Here is an 18,038-nt window from a genome sequence, read left to right on the forward strand (position 1 = left end):
CATTTTTTAACACTCAAGCCCACTCAAACTCTCAGTTCCAACGAGCAGCTGGTGACTTTTTGACCTCTCATCTCCTGGTTCACATGACCCAGTTTTGGAAAGGAAGACACACCCAGTAGAAGAGGAAGTGAGCTGTGGAAATACCCATCCTTCTGACAAGTTGCCCACATCCTGCATCTGGCTTCTCTGAACAACCAGTCTCACACACACACACACACACACACACACACACACACACACACACACACACACACACACACACACACACACACACACAAGCCAAGGTGGTGTCTTTTGTACTGTCAACTATTTCAGCTCACGTTTGAATTACCATCACAAAAACTCTCAGTGCCAAATGCACTAAAAGTGGATTGCAGCTGCCAATGGCACCATGAATTGCACAACGATTGTGACCGCTATCTGCTCTGCCTGAAGGGATGATTCAAAGGGCATATTGCACTGACTGTATTCCCGTGCAAACACACCCAAAAAGTTTTGCAGCTTCATTTGGTTTGCCCCTGTGCTCTCAGCTGTTTTTGAGTTCTGCTCTTCTGCTGACAGAGCTTAACTGGATCCACATACAGATGGTGAGATTTTTAGTGGTGTGGGGGTTGGGGACTTTTTATTCATATTATTGTTAGGCGAGATTGCCAGAAGTGATACAGCTTTCACTGTTTATAACAAAGCTTCCTCCTTACAGTGATTGTGAGAGCAGCTCATCCAACAGTCACTCTCTCTTCCTCATCCTGTAGCAGCTCCAGAACTTCTCCACACATGTGCACATAGCTGCTGCGGTTAACTTGAACAGCCATAGACCGACTTAACAATAATAATAATAATTACAATAGTAATAGCAATGTTAAAGTCCTAGTCCCAGACTGTTGTGATGATCACTGGATGTGTATGCACACAACACTCTTATAAATATTGCCCTGCAGTTTCCAACAACTTGCAGCAGACAGTAAAAATGGACTCTTAACTGTTTGTGGCATTCAACAGCCCAGAGTCACAGAGAGCCTATTTGCTCTGAAGCTCAGTTTTAGAATTAGGGCGCACTCACACTAGGCCCAGTTGCCCCATATTGTGCTGAAGCATGATTGTCCCCCCTCCCCATTCCCCCGCTGGCATGCATTCACATTGTTCCAGGACTAACCAGGCCTGAGCATGGTTACCTCTTGTACATAACGTCATAATACAACAAATGAATGGCTGTACGCAATCATGAAGTGTACATAGTTTACAAGACAGGCAGACTTAAAAAAAAAAATCAGAGAACACAGAGACCATGACAGCTACTTTACTGGCTTATTTTGAGTCATTTTAATCAGATACAGCCAGAACACTACAGGATTTCTTGATAATGAAGGCTGTCCACGTTGTGTACCCGCATGCCCACTCGTGCATGAACTGTACCGCGCTGAAGCACACCTCTTCCAAGCATGCCAGGGCCAAGGAAGTGTACCATGCTTGAGCTCACACTAGTCAGACTAACTGGACTTTAGGGGTGGAGCTGGCTTAGGCACGGTACGGATTGCATAGTGTGAGTGCGCCATTAAACTTTTGGTCTCACGCGCACAGGTGAATCAGGCACTAGATCCACACAATGCTTTGTATAGAAGACCTTCAGTGTATGAAGAAGTATTTCCAGTGTTTCAAGCAGCCTCAGTCACAAAATGCAATTACCGGAGAGAACAGTGAGTTATTAACTGCTTTACAGACTCCATACGGCCTTCTGTTTGTTTACAACATTAAACTAACAGAATGATAATGCCCCCCCAGCTCCTCCCTTCCCTCTCTGCAGAAAGGCATTTATTGTTCTATTAACTCTGCATGTTGTTCTGTAAGTACAAACAACAGCACATTTGTTTCTTCAAACACCTACTGGGAGAGCAGTGATGACGGACCGAAAGGTGTGGTGGGCCGTACATATAATTTACTCTATGTGTCAGTGCTTGTACTAAAAGAGATGCAGATAATTATCGCACCTCTTCATCAGGATGAAATTTTAAAGTCATCTGTTTTCTGATCATTTTGATAAGCTGCCATTCACTTTGTGTCTTTATTGGTGAGATAGAATCACAAACTAGTGAGTATATGACAAGAAGGAACAGTAAAGATAAACAAAAATACATAAACAAATGCAACACAGGGATGGAGATTTTGGAATACAGACAACAAGGCGTGCTGTCGAGGATGATTGATGTTGAACGGCTGAATGTGGGAACCGTTAACAGAAGGGAGGCATGTGATGATGAGAGTTAGGGGAGCACAAAATCAAACAAATAAGTAAACGACATAGAAGATATTTATGTTTTATGATGCCATTAAGTAAGGCAGGTGGTTGCTGTGGAGACTGGAGGCTGTGATGACTTGCTTTGAACTCAAATAGCCCCTGCTCATGCTTACATTTGCTCTGATTCTGCTCAAAACTTTTGCTTCCACCCATTTCCTGTGCCCTAGCTTCAACTCTGCGCCTCTCGCTCAGGCCACTTGTATACGGTTCTGAAACATCTGTCCTCTGATTTGTTCTCCGCTCTTGATTTTTTTCTTGTCACAAACCCAGAGCAAAAACACATGCTAGTGCAAGCGAACATTTAATGTGATGCAGGACACATCCTGTGCCTGGCATGACAATAATAATGATTTCCTCTTTTGATGGGAGACAGAAAAACAAAATTCACATCAGGGAGTCTATCTGTCTATCTCACTGGCATGCAACATGACATGTCATCCAGCAGCTATTAGGAGAGTTGTTGCTCACCTTAGGCGGCGTCTCAACTGAGTCCCAGAAGACATCATCATCATTATGGGAAACGGGGCCAAACGGGGACAAGGGGGACAGGACCATGTTTGACATAGAGCTGCTGTGAGGGGCATCACGACTAGAGCGTAGATTGGCATTCTGGGAAAGAAAGAAAACATCGAGGGTCATTTATGGTTTAAAATTGTATCGAACATGAACCCTTTCTCAAATCTATAACATTTATGTAGAAAGAGAAGTAGAACAAAAAGAGGCATCCATCCATCTATCTTTCTATTTACTGTACATGTGTTGAGAGAGAGAGAGAGAGAGAGAGAGAGATAGAGAGAGAGAGAAGTTAGCAGTACACAACTGAACTTAATACATCAATAATTTCAAAGAATAAGGGTGCATGTGTGCATGAGGTGTGATTGTGACACCTGGTTGAGGTGAGCTCTCTGCATGGCTGGAGTACAAGGACTAGAGCTGCTCCCAGAGCCCATCCTAGGATGCATCGGGCTTGGCAGACCAGCAGCCAAGAGGAGCCTGGCCAGGTTGGATTCTTGTAAGTCCATCTGTAACATAAAAAAAAACAATTCAAGAAAAAAATTGACTCACAACACACTTACTTGATTTCTTACTTCAGTCAGAGAAATGTCCATTTACAGGCTAATAGAATTAACATTGCAATGATTTTTAATTTTAACTTAAGAAAATATGTATTTTACTCCACAATGCTAAGTAACATATATCGTTTCTTAAGTTAAAAGATGCTAAGTTATCTTCTTAGCATCTCTACAGTCTGTAAGGCTACAGATGAATCATTGGAGAAAAGTCAGTGGCCTGCAGGCTGGATGAATTTAGACCAAATGATCAGCAAATCAAGGAGTATTGTTGTAGTCAAGACCACATTTACTGAGACCAAGACATACTCCAGATCAGAGTGCTCCAAGACCAAGACAAGACCAAGACATTTAGGGATCAAGACAGAGTCAAGACCAAGACTAAAGAGAGATTAAACCCATCAGAAGACAAGACTCACAATCTGGTAAAAAGGCAGTTAACACAACCAATTAAACAGATTCTGGTCTTGGCTATAGTTAGCTTCAGGACAATACTCAGTCGTTCTAATGATTCAGTGCTCATTTTCAGAGAGTTTAACTATGTCTAACATTTAGCCATCACTACGAGGAACAACAGAACGTAACTTTTACTAACAAAATAACCAGTCCAGCTAAACCCATCACCAGATGGTGATTTGACAGATCCTTTCTCAAAGAGTTTGGCTGCTTGAAAAAACCCTCTCCTGGCATGGCACCGCAGAGGAGCTGTGGGCTGTTCAAGTTTCTTTTGTTGTTTAGCGACTATAATTAGAATAGAGGGTATGAACCATATGTCAGTTGGGTGAAAGTCTTGGTTTTCTACCCAAAGTCAACCACATAATAGCTAACATTTGGCTTACTCTTTCTCTACCTACAATTTAAAGTTAAAAAAGGACTCTTAACTCAGAACAAGTAATAGTTAGTAGAGAAAGGGAGTTGAAGGAGGAACAAAACACAAACAGTTGACAAAGTAAAAGAAATTGGGACAAAAATAGAAATAAATCATTAAACTGAATACAAGGGTGCAAGAGGGAGGGAGACACACTGAAACATATTGGATGTAGAGATAATTAATGGTGCAGGATAGCTGGGTAAGGCTTTACCGCTAAACGCTGGCTTTGTGCAGGGTGGCTGGGTGAGGAAGCAGCAGCAGCAGCAGCAGCAGCAGCAGCTGTGTTCCCACTATTAGCTGATAGCTTCTGGAAAGCTGCCACAGGCTTTTCTCTCAGCCTCTGCCGCTCTCTCTCCCTGTGTCTGTGGTCGTGCTGCAGAGAAAGGAGCTGAGTTTGGTCCTTGGGCAGGGTGCGGTGGGATCTTCTGCCTGCCGATGGCTGCTGATGCTGAGCCAGAGACTGGGGCTTGGCTTGCGGCTGTTGCCTAGGCTCGGAGAGCTGGGCCTTGTGCTGAAGCAGCTGGTTTGGAGCCACGGCTCTCTATGTAGCAAACATGGAAAGCACACAAAGAAACTGACAGAGTCTGGAAGTGTCTTAAATTAATCAGACACGCTGGATTTGAAGGACATAACGTACATGCACACACAGACAGACATCTTACTACAAGTGAACAATGAGACCTGCTATGAGGTGTGTGTCTTAAGAGATGAAAATGCAGACAAGAGGACATGTATGTATATTTCGAAATAAAATTAAGCATCATGACAAAAACTGTTAAATCTGACCATTGAAGTTAATATTGCATGTAGAGATGCACCGATCCATTTTTTTTTGTTCCTATCTGATTCCAAAACAAATTTACAGATACTGATACCGATATTTTTATTATCGTAACTAATAGTGTTATTGTTGTTGTTATTGTCTGTAAGGCTACACAAAGCTGTAGTAAACCCGGCGTTGCATTGTGCTGGCTGTCCATGCAAACAGAAAGCAGCAACACCTTTACGTTTTTTTTAATTAAATCTTTTAAACTGAAGTGTAAGACTTGTACTTTTTTTGACAGGAGGAACTGTTCCATCTTGCTGAACGTCGTCATGGAGACGATTAGTGGGCACTTCTCACAGTTCAGTCTGAATGTCTTCAAAGTGAGACTGTGTGAGCTGAGAATGATTAAAGGGCCCAACCATCTTTCTTGATCGGCGCCGTCAGACAATATCGGTTACGTAAACTGCGTCAATATCACTCCCAATACCGAAATATTAGATCTGATCGGTCTCATCTCTAGTTGCATGTATATAAATGTCAGTTCCTAACAGGAAAAGACCCCTCCCAGATTCTGTAGGAAATGACAGGACAAGCTACAACTGTTGCATGAACACCTCGTAAAACAGACACTGCATTACTCAGACAAACAAGGAAGAGCATAAAAGAAAGCTTGCTACATTGACCGTTGACCAACATGCAAAAGCGTTCATGAAATGAGTCCAGTGCTGCCGATGCCGAAGCTTTCAAATATGATGAACGCAGGAGGACCTTGAGCACCAGGTCCTGATTTGCAAACACACACATTTGCAATTCAAAACACATTTACTCTGGTTACTTTCGTTCCTAGAGTAAATGTCATATAAGAATAAATGAAGAGCCAATATAGTCTGGGAAAGAACCAAGGGCTATCTTTTATCACAAAGGACTGCATGTGTATGAATGAATATGAAAAAAGGTCGCTCTTGACAGCCTAGTAAAATGAATATAATGTTACAAATAGTCCTCTCAGTTTGGATGTGCCTCGGCAACACCGTTCTGTAAACACATTGTACAGTACTGCAGACTCTAGGAATGAGTTGAATATTGCAATATGTACAACATGCATGCAGACAATTTGACTCATGCAGGAAGTTCATTAAGAAGCTCATAACTTCTTTCTTTAACTAACTAATCCTAAGATTAATTTTCCTTTAATCTTTCACACAACAGGAGTAAAATCAGGATAAAACTATAAGGACCTAACGAGAACAAGATAAAGAAGGAAAAAAACATATACTGGATGCTTAGAAGATACATGTGTGAGAAAAAGTAAAGAAATGTTTAATGTGTAAGAAAAAGAGGGCTAAAAAAAGATGAAAGTATAAGCTGAAGGAGAGCCCGATTATTCAGCCGGCCAATAATATTGGCCGATATTAGCACATCATGTGACTATAATTATATCTCCAATATGTGCCGATATAACTAGGATTATTCAGGTCAAGCTTATTATTTATTTTTTACATCTTTTTTATTTATAATTGTTAATTTCTAAGTAAAAATAACATTAATCAGTACACTGTTGTTATTATGGATGATAAAGGCTATTTTTCAACTGTAAAAAATCCTGTCCCTTAATCATAAAGCTTTTTCACAAGTGTTTGACAAGAGCGTTTGAGGGATCAACACAATACAGGTGTGTGTATCTCTAAAGATCGAAGATAGAGCTTAGAAAGATATCGGCTGATATATCTGTATCGGAATGTTTTTCTCACTACTATCGGTATGGCCGACATATCGGTCAGCATGCTGGGACCAACAGAGACAGAAGTAGGAATAGATAGATGCAGAGAGGGAAGGCTTCTTCAACAACTGTGATCACAACTTCTGCACTTTATCTGCGAACCGATTTGCACAATTTAATTGTTGTCTGTTCTTAACTTATTGTTTGTAAACTGTTTCTTAATCATGTAATATTTACTGCGAGCTGTGCTGCTGCTGCCCTCTTGGCCAGGTCACCTTTGTGATATAGATCTTGATCTCAAAGGGTTAATTACCTGGTTAAATAAAAAACAAAAGTGAGAACATAGATTTGCCTTTAAATGTTGTCGACTTCTGACACTACTGGTACAGTTATTTATTTATTGATTTATTTGAAAAGGGACAGTGTACATTAATCAACATTCAGATGGATGTTAATGTACCCGAGTTTGCCAGATGTTCTTTGGCAACATAGAATTAAATCTCACCGTTGGCCCTCTCAATATAAAAAAAAGAACTCTCTCTAACTATTGCCCTAAGTAGCTGCCAGAGTAGATTTGGTAACATTTATTATAAAGAGTCCTTTCAGCAACAGTTCCTCTGGGATTCAGTCTTCAGATCAAAGCATTTTTTCTCTTCAGCAGTATAACATATTCTTTCCTAATCATCAAAGCTGAAGTGTCATTATTTGATTTACATTCAAAATGCTTTATATGCATGAATGTCAGTTGCACAACCAAGCCAAAGAAATCAAAACAAATCTAAAGAGCTCTGACTAATTTGAATTAAACTAAAAAACGAAGCTTCAGATAAGATTATTCATCGGCTCTAAAAAGAGATAACTATAGCCGAAGGCAATGTCATGACTTTTTTTGACCATTTAGTAAGTAAGTAAGTACGTAATCACTCTTAACATTATAATAGTGTGTTGTTCCTGACACACAAAGAGAGAGAGAAAGAAAGAGAGAACAAACTGGTTATGGGTTGATACTGTAGATTGCATCCCAAACTACCACACAGTGTCATTTCTGACCAAAACCATCAGCAACGATGCATCAAATCAGACTGAATTCAAATATTTCAGAAGAAATTATAAACGCATTTTCACACATATGTTTAAAACAGAAAAATGAATGAGACGTGAGAGATAAGAAAACATAGAGGAACGGTTTGTTACCTGCGCTGCAGACGAGTCCTGAGGCCTTACTGACACATCGCCACTACGCTTTCTGCCTGCATGCTCCTGTTGGAAACACACACACACACACACACACACACACACACACACACACACACACACACACACACACACACACACACACACACACACACACACACACACACACACACACACACACACGCACAGACACACACAGACACACACACACACACACACACACGCGCACACACACACACACACACCCACACAGCCTTACTTTAATTAGGGTATACTAAGGTCTCGAGATGTATTCTGTGATGTGGGAACTAAAATATTCAGAGTGTGCAAGATGGCATGGAGCTTTCAGCCAACACCCGCAACATTTAATATTTCATTATGACCTCTTTTTGAGTATCTCCTGGAAAATCTTTTTATAGTTACAAATATTGAAGACAGGTTTATTTTTACATGAACAACTTTTAATTCAATCAACTTTATTTGAATCTTTGCAGCGGTTGCACCGTGGCCCTCAGATTGTACTGAGCTCAAACTTAAACTAAAGCTTAACTGGTTGACACAATTCAATTTTTTAAAATAAAGTTTGTATATTACATAATAGCAGTACTTAATTTAAAGTCAGCATTCACACAACAACTTGTAAAATCCTCTTTTTGACAATGTGAACACTGCTTGATTGCGGCACATTTAGCTAATCTGTATAAAGTTGCAGGAAATGTTTGTAGCAATGCTTGTGTTTTAGATACAATTCCACTGATGCTTGTTAATCCCAATGAAAATATCCATGTGCAGCAACATCACATTAAACCGTGTAATGACACATGTGTTGTCCCCACAACCACCGCCTGACGCCCAGTCACCACCATCGATCAATCATGATTGGTAATGATTGATTGTTTGACATCAGCAACAAATAATTGATATGGCATCTGCCCTTAAAGAAATGTCATGCAGCAGTTCCTTGGATGATAGATGGCAACTACCTTGTTCTGACCACATTAGAAATTTGAATGGTGCTGTAGAATTTGTCTTCTTAAAATCTGCACGTAGACAAACTTTAGTAGATATTATTAGCATATCCAGTGACTGTCCATATTGGCTAAGTTTATCACAGGTATGCACTGATGTTACTAGATTTATTCACCAGTCAAATAGAATTTCATGTGAGCATCTTTGTCTTAAACAAGCAGTTGTCTTTCTGGCTGTTACCAGCACAGTGCTCTATATGGATTACAATAAGCATTATCACTCTCCACAGTGTAAAGTGGTGATGCACATACATGCTCTGTTACTCTCCAGATGAGTGACCATCTTGTATTCTTGTATGTGTAACACAATAGATGTATATATCTATGTCCATATCTATCTCTACAGATAGAACATGGATCTAAGAAAGTTATTGGCCGATATAGCGGTATCAGGTTTTTTTATCTCCTCAATACCTGATATCGGTATCGGCCCAAAAAACCCCATATCAGTGAGGCGGATATGAAAGTTGCTCACTACCCCCACACGACACGGAAACTGAGGACCGCTACAGGTACAGAGTGCACCCTCACAAAAACAGGAAGTTGAATACTGTTCTCTCTTGGTCACCCCTGTGATCCTTAAATCAATAACAAAACCAGGAAATTTATTTAGAACATTATATAATTTTTTCAAATTTTACATACTTCATTAATCCTACAAGGGGAAATTACTTTAACACCCTGTTATTGAGATATGCTACAAATACACACGACTGAAATACACACACGTGCACATACAGGATCCTATGGACATGGTGATGTCAGAGATCTACAGACAGGGGGATTGGTGGAAAGGCATAATGTACATCTATTAAACTAATCTTCTGTAATCAAATAAAGTTAAAGAAATTAGCACCTGTTCTATAGCCCTCATTACAAGGTTTCTTTTTGAAGTTATAGGTTGTGCACTATACGGGCGAAAGAATGAGCACCACTCTTCACCTACCATGATAACAGTACAGAGAACAGAACCCAGTGTTTCCCCCCCGCCACCCTTGAAGGTCAAGTAGTTTTATTTTTTTTTAAGATTTATGTTTGGGCTTTTTGTGCCTTTATTGTAGGGATAGGATAGTGGATAGAGTCGGAAATCAGGGGAAGAAGTCATTTAAGGATACCTTTCCGATAGAAAAGGACAGCTGTCATTAAAAGTAACCCATGAACACCAAGTGTTTGTGTCGGCGTGTCCTCCCCCCCCCCCAACGCTCTAAACCTAGGGGAAACACTGCAAGACAGTTCACACTTCCTAGCCTTCGCACTGAAATGACGTGGTGGAGAAGTTCATCTTTACCTGTCTCCTGTCACTCCTCCGGTTTCTCTCATCCAAGATGGTTAAGCTTTCACGGAGATCAGACTCCTCTCCAAGCAATATCTCCTTAAGCTCCGCCCACTGAAAGGCAACGTCTGTCAGCTGCCGCCTCTGCTGCTGCAATTAACAAAAAGTGCCCGCAATCAACAACTATAGTGACACAACACAGGCACACATCCAGAGGCGTGTCCAGACTTATACATATATAGATGTTGCCTAGCTCATTTCTTAAATGACACAAAAAGAAAAGTTATGTTCAAAGTCACAATTTACAGTCAGCATTACTACCATATGCACCTGTCTTGTGAAATAAATGTGCAAAGTATTGATTTACAAAATAAAGTACAAACAAGAAAATAAACTACACTGAAGAAAACTACCTGCAGCCATGCCACCCTTAGCAACCCCTCTTGACACGACCCTGCACACATCATTCAGATTAAATATACTTTGTGTACTTTGTTTACTTTGTTTTTCAGTAAAATATGATTTTTCTCTTTTTTGTTTTTAAAGTCAGTAAAGTAAGAAAAGAAACTGAAGGTTTCAGGTCATTGTGAGGCGTCACAGATATGAAGGAACAGTAAAAGCTTCTCGTAAACATAGAGCTGATAAAAGCTTGTGGATTTTATCTGACTTTGTTGCTTGTCAGAATATTTAACATTGCCAGCTGCAATCTTACAGTCACTGACCTACACATGCTCAGTAAATACAGAAAGAATTTGTGCCTAAACTGTACTTACATCCTCCAACTTCTGCCGCTGCTCATGCTGCTGCTGGATTCTCTTCTGTCTATCAGCCAGTAACTGCTGTTTGTATCGTTCCTGCTCCTCCAACTGCTGCTGTAACGCCTAGACATAAATCATTCTATGATCAAACTTAAAAATGCACTAATGAACATTTCAAATCAGGCTTCGAACACTCTGAAGTATTAGATTTAGGGTGAAAATATATTAAAGGTCACATCAGTGTTTCCCCTACAATTATATTAGGGGGGCGCCCCCCCCCCCCCCTTGAAGGTCAAGTAAAAAAAAAATAATAATAATAATAACATATATATATTTTTTTTTTTAAAGATTTGTTTTTGGGCTTTTTGTGCCTTTATTGTAGAGATAGGATAGTGGATAGAGTCCGTAATCAGGGAAAGAAGTCATTTAAGGATACCTTTTTGATAGAAAAGGACAGCTGTCATTAAAAGTAACACATGAACACCAAGATTCCTTCAAGAGTTTGTGTCGGCGTGTCCCCCCACCCCCCCCCCAACGCTGTAAACCTAGGGGAGACACTGAACATATTATGCAAAATATACTTTACCATGTTTTTCTAACAATCATATGTGGCCCTAGTCTGTCTACAAACCCCCCAATTATGAGAAAAGTCTATCCTCTCCGTCTTTTGTCTGCTCCACTTTTCAGAAAATGTGTGCTCAGGCCGTTTGGAGATTTTCCCTTCATGACATCACAAAGGGCAGTAACCCCTCCCCCAGGTGGGTGACACTCCCACAGCTAGGTGTTTGTTCTGCCCTCTGAGTCTGCCTTCTCACTGTTGACAATAAGGCATAGAGTGAGAAAGCCAGCGCCACCCACGCCCCCCAGAGAGGGGCGTGGTCTAACACAACTCATTTACATTTAAAGCTACAGACACCGAAACAGCCTGTTCTGAGCAGGGCTGAAATAGAGGTTTATAGGCATGATACAAATATTCAAATACAGGATCAGAGTGGATTTAGAACAAGAAACATCAAAAAGATGTTCAGGGGAGCTCTGAGACTTATTTTAACAGGTTGAAAAGGTGAATAATATGTGACCTTTAAGTTGACCTAGCTCTTTATTATGCAATGGAAAAAACAACATTCAATGAGGACTTAAACATGTCTGTTGTTTGGACTAAGTAAATCATACCCAATAATTTAACAGGACTAACTGCATGGTGTAAATAAATGAAAATAATGGTCATTATAATCATTTCTCTACTTTCGAAGAAAGAATATATGCCCATTTAAGTTCAGATAACTGTGTTTGACAAAGTTCTAGACTAAAGGAATTCAATTAAAAAGCCTGAAGACATGATCCTGAGAGCAAACCCTGCAATTATTACAATAACCTCTATCGAGTGCTGCAGTAACCAGTCCTAAAAGCCAGAGATGAATTAGCATGTTAGCATTTCTGGTTCCATCATCTTGAAGTCTGTTGGATATTTTGAATGAGTGCTCAGTTCGATGCCTGAAATAAGGTCTGTGGGAAACACAAGCTTAAAGATACAATAAGTTGATTCCGCCGCCAGGGGGCTCTCAATCAATATTACAACAAAAGATGACGTTGGGGCTAGCGGGGAATCATGTTGATATAGTCGCTGAAGCTCGCTCGCTTTGTGTGCTGTCAGTGCTGTTATTGCTGAAAATAAATCAGAGTTTATTTTCAGCAATAATCCAAATAACCATGGAAAAAAAACCATAGGCTTTTTGTCAATGGAATCAAAGTAATGCTAACCAGCTTTCGATAGAAAAATACATCATTCCTGCAGCACTCTGTTACTACTACTTTTCAATAAAAAACATCGATATGGCTGCAACTAACGCTTAAAATGATCAATTAATCTGCCATTTTAATTCTCACATAATCAAATGAACATTTTATCAATGTCAAAATGAATAGAAAAGCAAAGTGAAACCATTTCATTCATCATTTCTGTGAGTGCAGTCTTCAATTAGCTTGTAATGTCTGAGCAACAGGACAAACCCCAAACATATTCAAAACGTCATCATATGACTCTGGAATAACAGCAACACATCGTAAGTCTGTGAGTGTTTGTTTTTGTATTAGAAAATAATTAATATGATGGCTCAAGAAAATAACAAAGAGTACGCTCATTAAGGTTGCAAATACTGAAACCTACTGTACCTGTTGTCTCTGTCTAGCCACACCTCCTCCGTGGCCTCCCTCTCTGCCGCCTTCGTGATCCTCTGTCTGCAAACGTAGAAACTCCCGTCTTAACGTCCACTCACCAGGAACATTCACGATGGAGCTTAATAAGAGGGAGAGAGAGTAAGCAATGATAAGGACCGCTGTTTCACATGTAGACACATCTAAAGCTCAACCTGGGAGAAAGAGCCGAGTTCCCAGTGCCATCTGCTGTTTGAATGTCAAGGGAACGCAGCAGAGAGGTTAGTGATGAATGTGAAAAGCACTTAGGCAGATGGAGACTTGATGATGACACGAGCGCTGATGCTCGTAAAAATCAAAACACAGATTGTAAAACATATTTGAGAAATTGTTTGCATGTTTACCAGGATCCATGAACTGTGTGTGATCTTTGAATTCTCCCTTTTTTTTTTTACATTTTCAGCTGATTTGCAGCAAAAACTTTCGTTCTCAATTCATATTTAGCTGCAAAACTCACCTGTTTGTCTTCACACCCAGTGACTCATTTCTTTCACAACATTCATGCCATTTTTTGGAAAGGCTTTTACCTGGGTTCTCCTTCCTCCTCCGTCACCTCGTCCTCGTCCTCTTCACCATCACTGTACTCGTACTCTGGACCCTCTGACACATGGAAGGAGAGAGAGAGAGAGAGAGAGAGAGAGAGAGAGAGAGAGAGCGATGATCACTGGAAATGTAAACATATTAAATTTCTATGACTGAAATTATTGCGACAGCTGTAAATTATATCTGCAATGATGAGGGAACTAATCAATTGGTGGACCCAAATTAAATCACTTGTCAGTTTCTTGGTTAAAGTGGTAGTATTATGTAACATGAACATGCCATTGGCAAAAACCTTCAGCCTCTCCCTCTGCTGCCTCATATGACTCTTCCAAGCCCCGCCCACCAAATTACGCACCAAACATACACGCCAACCTTTGTCACTGCAAACTGTCTGTTCCACTTATCCAGTAATGTCTGCCACAGAGGACAGACACACTGACAGCAGATCAAAATACATCCTAAAAGTCAACGAAGCGACTGGTTTACTCACAGCACCATCGCGGCCAGAAGAGGGAGCTAGAGAGAGCTGCCGACACAAGTCAAGTTGTATCTGGATAACTCTAGTTTATACAGCACGGCAGTGATTGGCTAGTTACGTGCAAGCTAACCCTGATTGGCTGTTTGATTCAGACCAGATGATTTGAACAATAAAAACCAGATACAAAGTGACAGGCGCTCACAGACACAGATCAGACACAATTATTTAAAGGAACAGTTCAATACATTATGAGCCTCCGGAGCCCCCTGCAGTAACAGACGGGTGGCGTCACTCAGGCTTCGTCCAGCAATATTTACAGTCTATGATTTGATCTCAATCTTAATATACAGGCAATGGTTTAAACCCTGGTAACCAGGGCCATTGAATGAATGAATCTCAATACCTGATGTAACAATTGAAATTGTGGAATGTACCTTTAAAATAAGACATACTTTGTTGCTAAGTTACTAGGGGAATGATGTCACTAGAAGGCTCCTTGAAGTTAGATTGAGAAGCGCTTCTGCCATGGACGAATGTCTGTAACCGAGCTCCTACTTTCCTTTTGCTTCTCTACTCAACAGTGACGTCATGTGAGGCATATTGTCCACATGCCAGGAGTATAGGCCAGTGAGTTAAGCATTTTAACCCAACACATGGTGTGAGAGTAGCCCAGCCCAACTTCAACATTTACTGAACTTGACATGCCATATGTTGCCATTAACACCCTGGAAGGTAACACCTTACAGATGTGTTATTCTGGAACAGGATGGAAGAGGAACACAAATGAAGGGTAATGCCTACTACTGCTGATGGACAATTGGGGCTCTCTTCTTTTTTTAAGAGTGATGCAATTTTCATAAATATAGAGCATATTTGTCCAGGATACATTCTTTGGTATGCTGACATATCCCTTTGCGTCATGTCTGACGCATTGTTTTTTTTTCAAGTTTTCTCACACACTGACTCTACAGGGGAACATGGGAAACACACAAACACACACACACACACACACACACACACACACACACACACACACACACACACACACACACACACACACACACACACACACACACACACACACACACAAAAATCAGTATTTAAACATCTTTAACAAACACACAAAATCTTACACATATGAACCCACACACAACAAAAAAAACAACACATGCAGTAAGTATCTGAGAGTCTACCAGTCATTGGAGTGTTTTTATAAGCTTACAGGAGATTAGAACCAGATGTCCAATCTGTTTCCTCCTTCCTTCCCCACTCAGCCTCTCTTCCACTCTGTTGTGTTTCTGTGTCACTCTCTCCTTTTTCTTCTTTTGTCATCACTCTACCTTTTAGTTTGAACCTTAATAATGGACAATAAACGGATTTCTTTCCCTGCTTGAATAGCAATGTGAGAACAAAAGAAGAGCAAAGTCATAAAAATCTTTCTCCTCTCTTTCCCTCCCCTGACTCTCATATCGTATGCAATTCTGCAGTTCATTGACAGTACAACGTATTTCAAGAGGAGGGCTGGGATCAAACTCTTCTAACCTCCATTCATATTCCTTGATTGCCTCTCCTCTCATCTCGTCCCTTTATCCCAACGTACGTTGTGTTTATTATCGTTAGACATTACTCAATGAAAATGGTGTAGAGAGAAGAGAAGAACAAGTCTGCCTTGTACAGTCTCCCTCGTCCTCATTTGTTCAATTTTCATTATCGTTCTCACCCCTCTATTTGATTCAATACAAACCAGTGGCTTAACTTGAACTAAGTGTAAATCAAACATTTTTTGGCTAGAGAACCCTGTTTTTCAACCAGTAGTAGGGAATGAACAATTTTTTTAAAGATGTGATTATTTGCCCGTGTAAGTGTCTTTCATTCCCTGAAATTTCGAGAGCCCGACCGATTCATCAGAAGGCCTTTAATAATAGCTGATATTAACCCTTCACATACTGTCGGTATCGGCTAATTTAGTTCTCCGGTGTGCCGATAAATCTAGGTCTGTTGTTACTCCGGCCAAAAAAGGCTTTTTCTACAATTCTACAATGCATTTAGCAGAGGGGGTGGCTGTGGCTCAGTTGGTAGAGACGACGCCTCTCAACCGGAGGATCGAGGGTTCAATCCCCAGCTGAGTTGCACTGCTAAGTGTTACATGCACTATTGCTGTGAAAACTAAAGTTTGCCAATGACAGTCCACAAAGAAAAATGAGGAGGAATGATCCATCTATAGGAGAGACAAACATCTCCAAGTCCTGAATGATCTCTGCTATGAATTTTGAATAAAATATGGAAATCCCATAGAAAAGGTTCTGGTATTTGTCCTCATAATATTCAAGCAGCCCTTATAACAACAGACTGCAGACCAGTAGCCCATCCTTCCTTCTATCTGTCCCTGCTCTCTTCAGAAATTCAGACATCTGTCCCTGGTTCATCCATTCAATTCTCCTCACCTTTCTCCCTCTTCTTCCTGGTTCGATCCAGGTGATCTTTGAGCATGATGCGGACTTGTCTTTCATTAGCCAGGTCTCTGATGAAAGCGTGTTTCAGCAGGGTGTCCGTCGTGGGTCGATGCAGATGGTTCTTGACCAGACAACCGTCAACAAAAGACAAGAAACGCTTCGACCTGCAAAAGACAGACAGGCAGGATTAGAGCGAGAGTAATGAGTGGAATAATTATGGTATGAAAATACACCAATTCTGAAATGTATGATTTTTTTATTTGTGCCACAACCACCGTCGTCCTCATTCATGTACGGACTGCTCCGTCCTCCACCTCAGCGGCAAGGAAGTGTGGACAACAGGAACGTGAGGAATACAGAGGAGAAATCCTGCCTGCATCTTATCCCATCTCCTTCTATCCCCTTTTTCTTTGGTAACATACCAATGAGTAAGGTCTTTTACCTGCTCTTTTGTAAAGTCCCTTGAGATAACACCTGCTGTGAATTGGTGATATACAAATAAAAAAATCCTTATAACTAAGAGAGGGTTTCCTATATGAGAAGTCTAAATAAACACAATCCTAAAGCATTCAGCTGTGTATGAAGTCAGTCAGAAATGTTGAGTCATGATAACATGAAATAAGAAATAAAGAAAAAGTTTCTAACAATGAAACATGATGGACACATTCAAACAAAGCAGCAGGTTTTATAGTCAAACATGGATAAAAAAAATCACTGAAATCACATGAAATGCTTGAATATCTGTTGAAACTCACCAAACGGTGGGAAAGCTGAAAATCACTTGTTGGAGTATAACCCAAAATCATCCTGTCAGAAATGTTGAGTTGAAGGTGTATTGAGGTAAAATGTGTTTAAAGAAATCTCTACTAAGAGGTGTGCGTCCTGTGTGCTAAACTCGAAGAACAAGAAGGAGGAATATGTGTTGCATCTTGTTTTTTCGGTGTGCTCGCTGCCTTTGGGGAGGCCCTGAGGTAAAAGGACTTGAAAGCGCAGTGAACCCCAGACCATCGGAGCTATTAAAAGCTGTCCTGCAAGCTGTCCTGCAAACTTATCCATTATATATGGTAGGGAAGAGAAGGAGACAGGATGACAGGAGAGGAGAGGAGATGAGTGAAAGAGAGAGAGAGAGAGAGACACGTTGATAAAAATGAATGAGAATAAAAATGGCCGCATCAACAAAGGCCGTTAGTTATTATGTCTTTCCTAAAAAATGCCAATTTCAGTTGGTAGGTTTAGCTGGTCGCCTGCAGATCATGACAGTGACTTTGAGTCTTCAGTTCCCTCCTGAGAAGAGAGTTTTGTGACACACGTTGTCTGATTGGCTGGTGCATCTAACCCATAATAAAGGGCACTTGCAAGTTTTTCTTTTCACAAGAG

General features: G+C 40.5%; 1 protein-coding gene across 2 annotated transcripts in view; it reads right to left on the bottom strand.

Moving 5' to 3' along the window:
- Nucleotides 1–18,038, bottom strand: part of si:zfos-2326c3.2 (misshapen-like kinase 1) — a 56,091-nt gene that overhangs the window by 20,436 nt on the left and 17,617 nt on the right. Inside the window, exons 10-18 of one of the 2 annotated variants that reach the window (XM_061048764.1) lie at nt 16,653–16,825; nt 13,715–13,787; nt 13,146–13,269; nt 10,989–11,096; nt 10,231–10,365; nt 7,915–7,980; nt 4,446–4,775; nt 3,181–3,315; nt 2,762–2,902 (exon numbers count right to left, since the gene is read on the bottom strand). In XM_061048764.1, the coding sequence (XP_060904747.1) occupies nt 2,762–2,902; nt 3,181–3,315; nt 4,446–4,775; nt 7,915–7,980; nt 10,231–10,365; nt 10,989–11,096; nt 13,146–13,269; nt 13,715–13,787; nt 16,653–16,825 (1,285 nt within the window). The remainder of the gene's footprint in view (nt 1–2,761; nt 2,903–3,180; nt 3,316–4,445; nt 4,776–7,914; nt 7,981–10,230; nt 10,366–10,988; nt 11,097–13,145; nt 13,270–13,714; nt 13,788–16,652; nt 16,826–18,038) is intronic. The other variant, XM_061048765.1, reaches the window with a different exon arrangement.

Source organism: Labrus mixtus, chromosome 10 (genome assembly GCF_963584025.1).
Source record: "Labrus mixtus chromosome 10, fLabMix1.1, whole genome shotgun sequence".
Taxonomy (NCBI): Eukaryota; Metazoa; Chordata; class Actinopteri; order Labriformes; family Labridae; genus Labrus; species Labrus mixtus.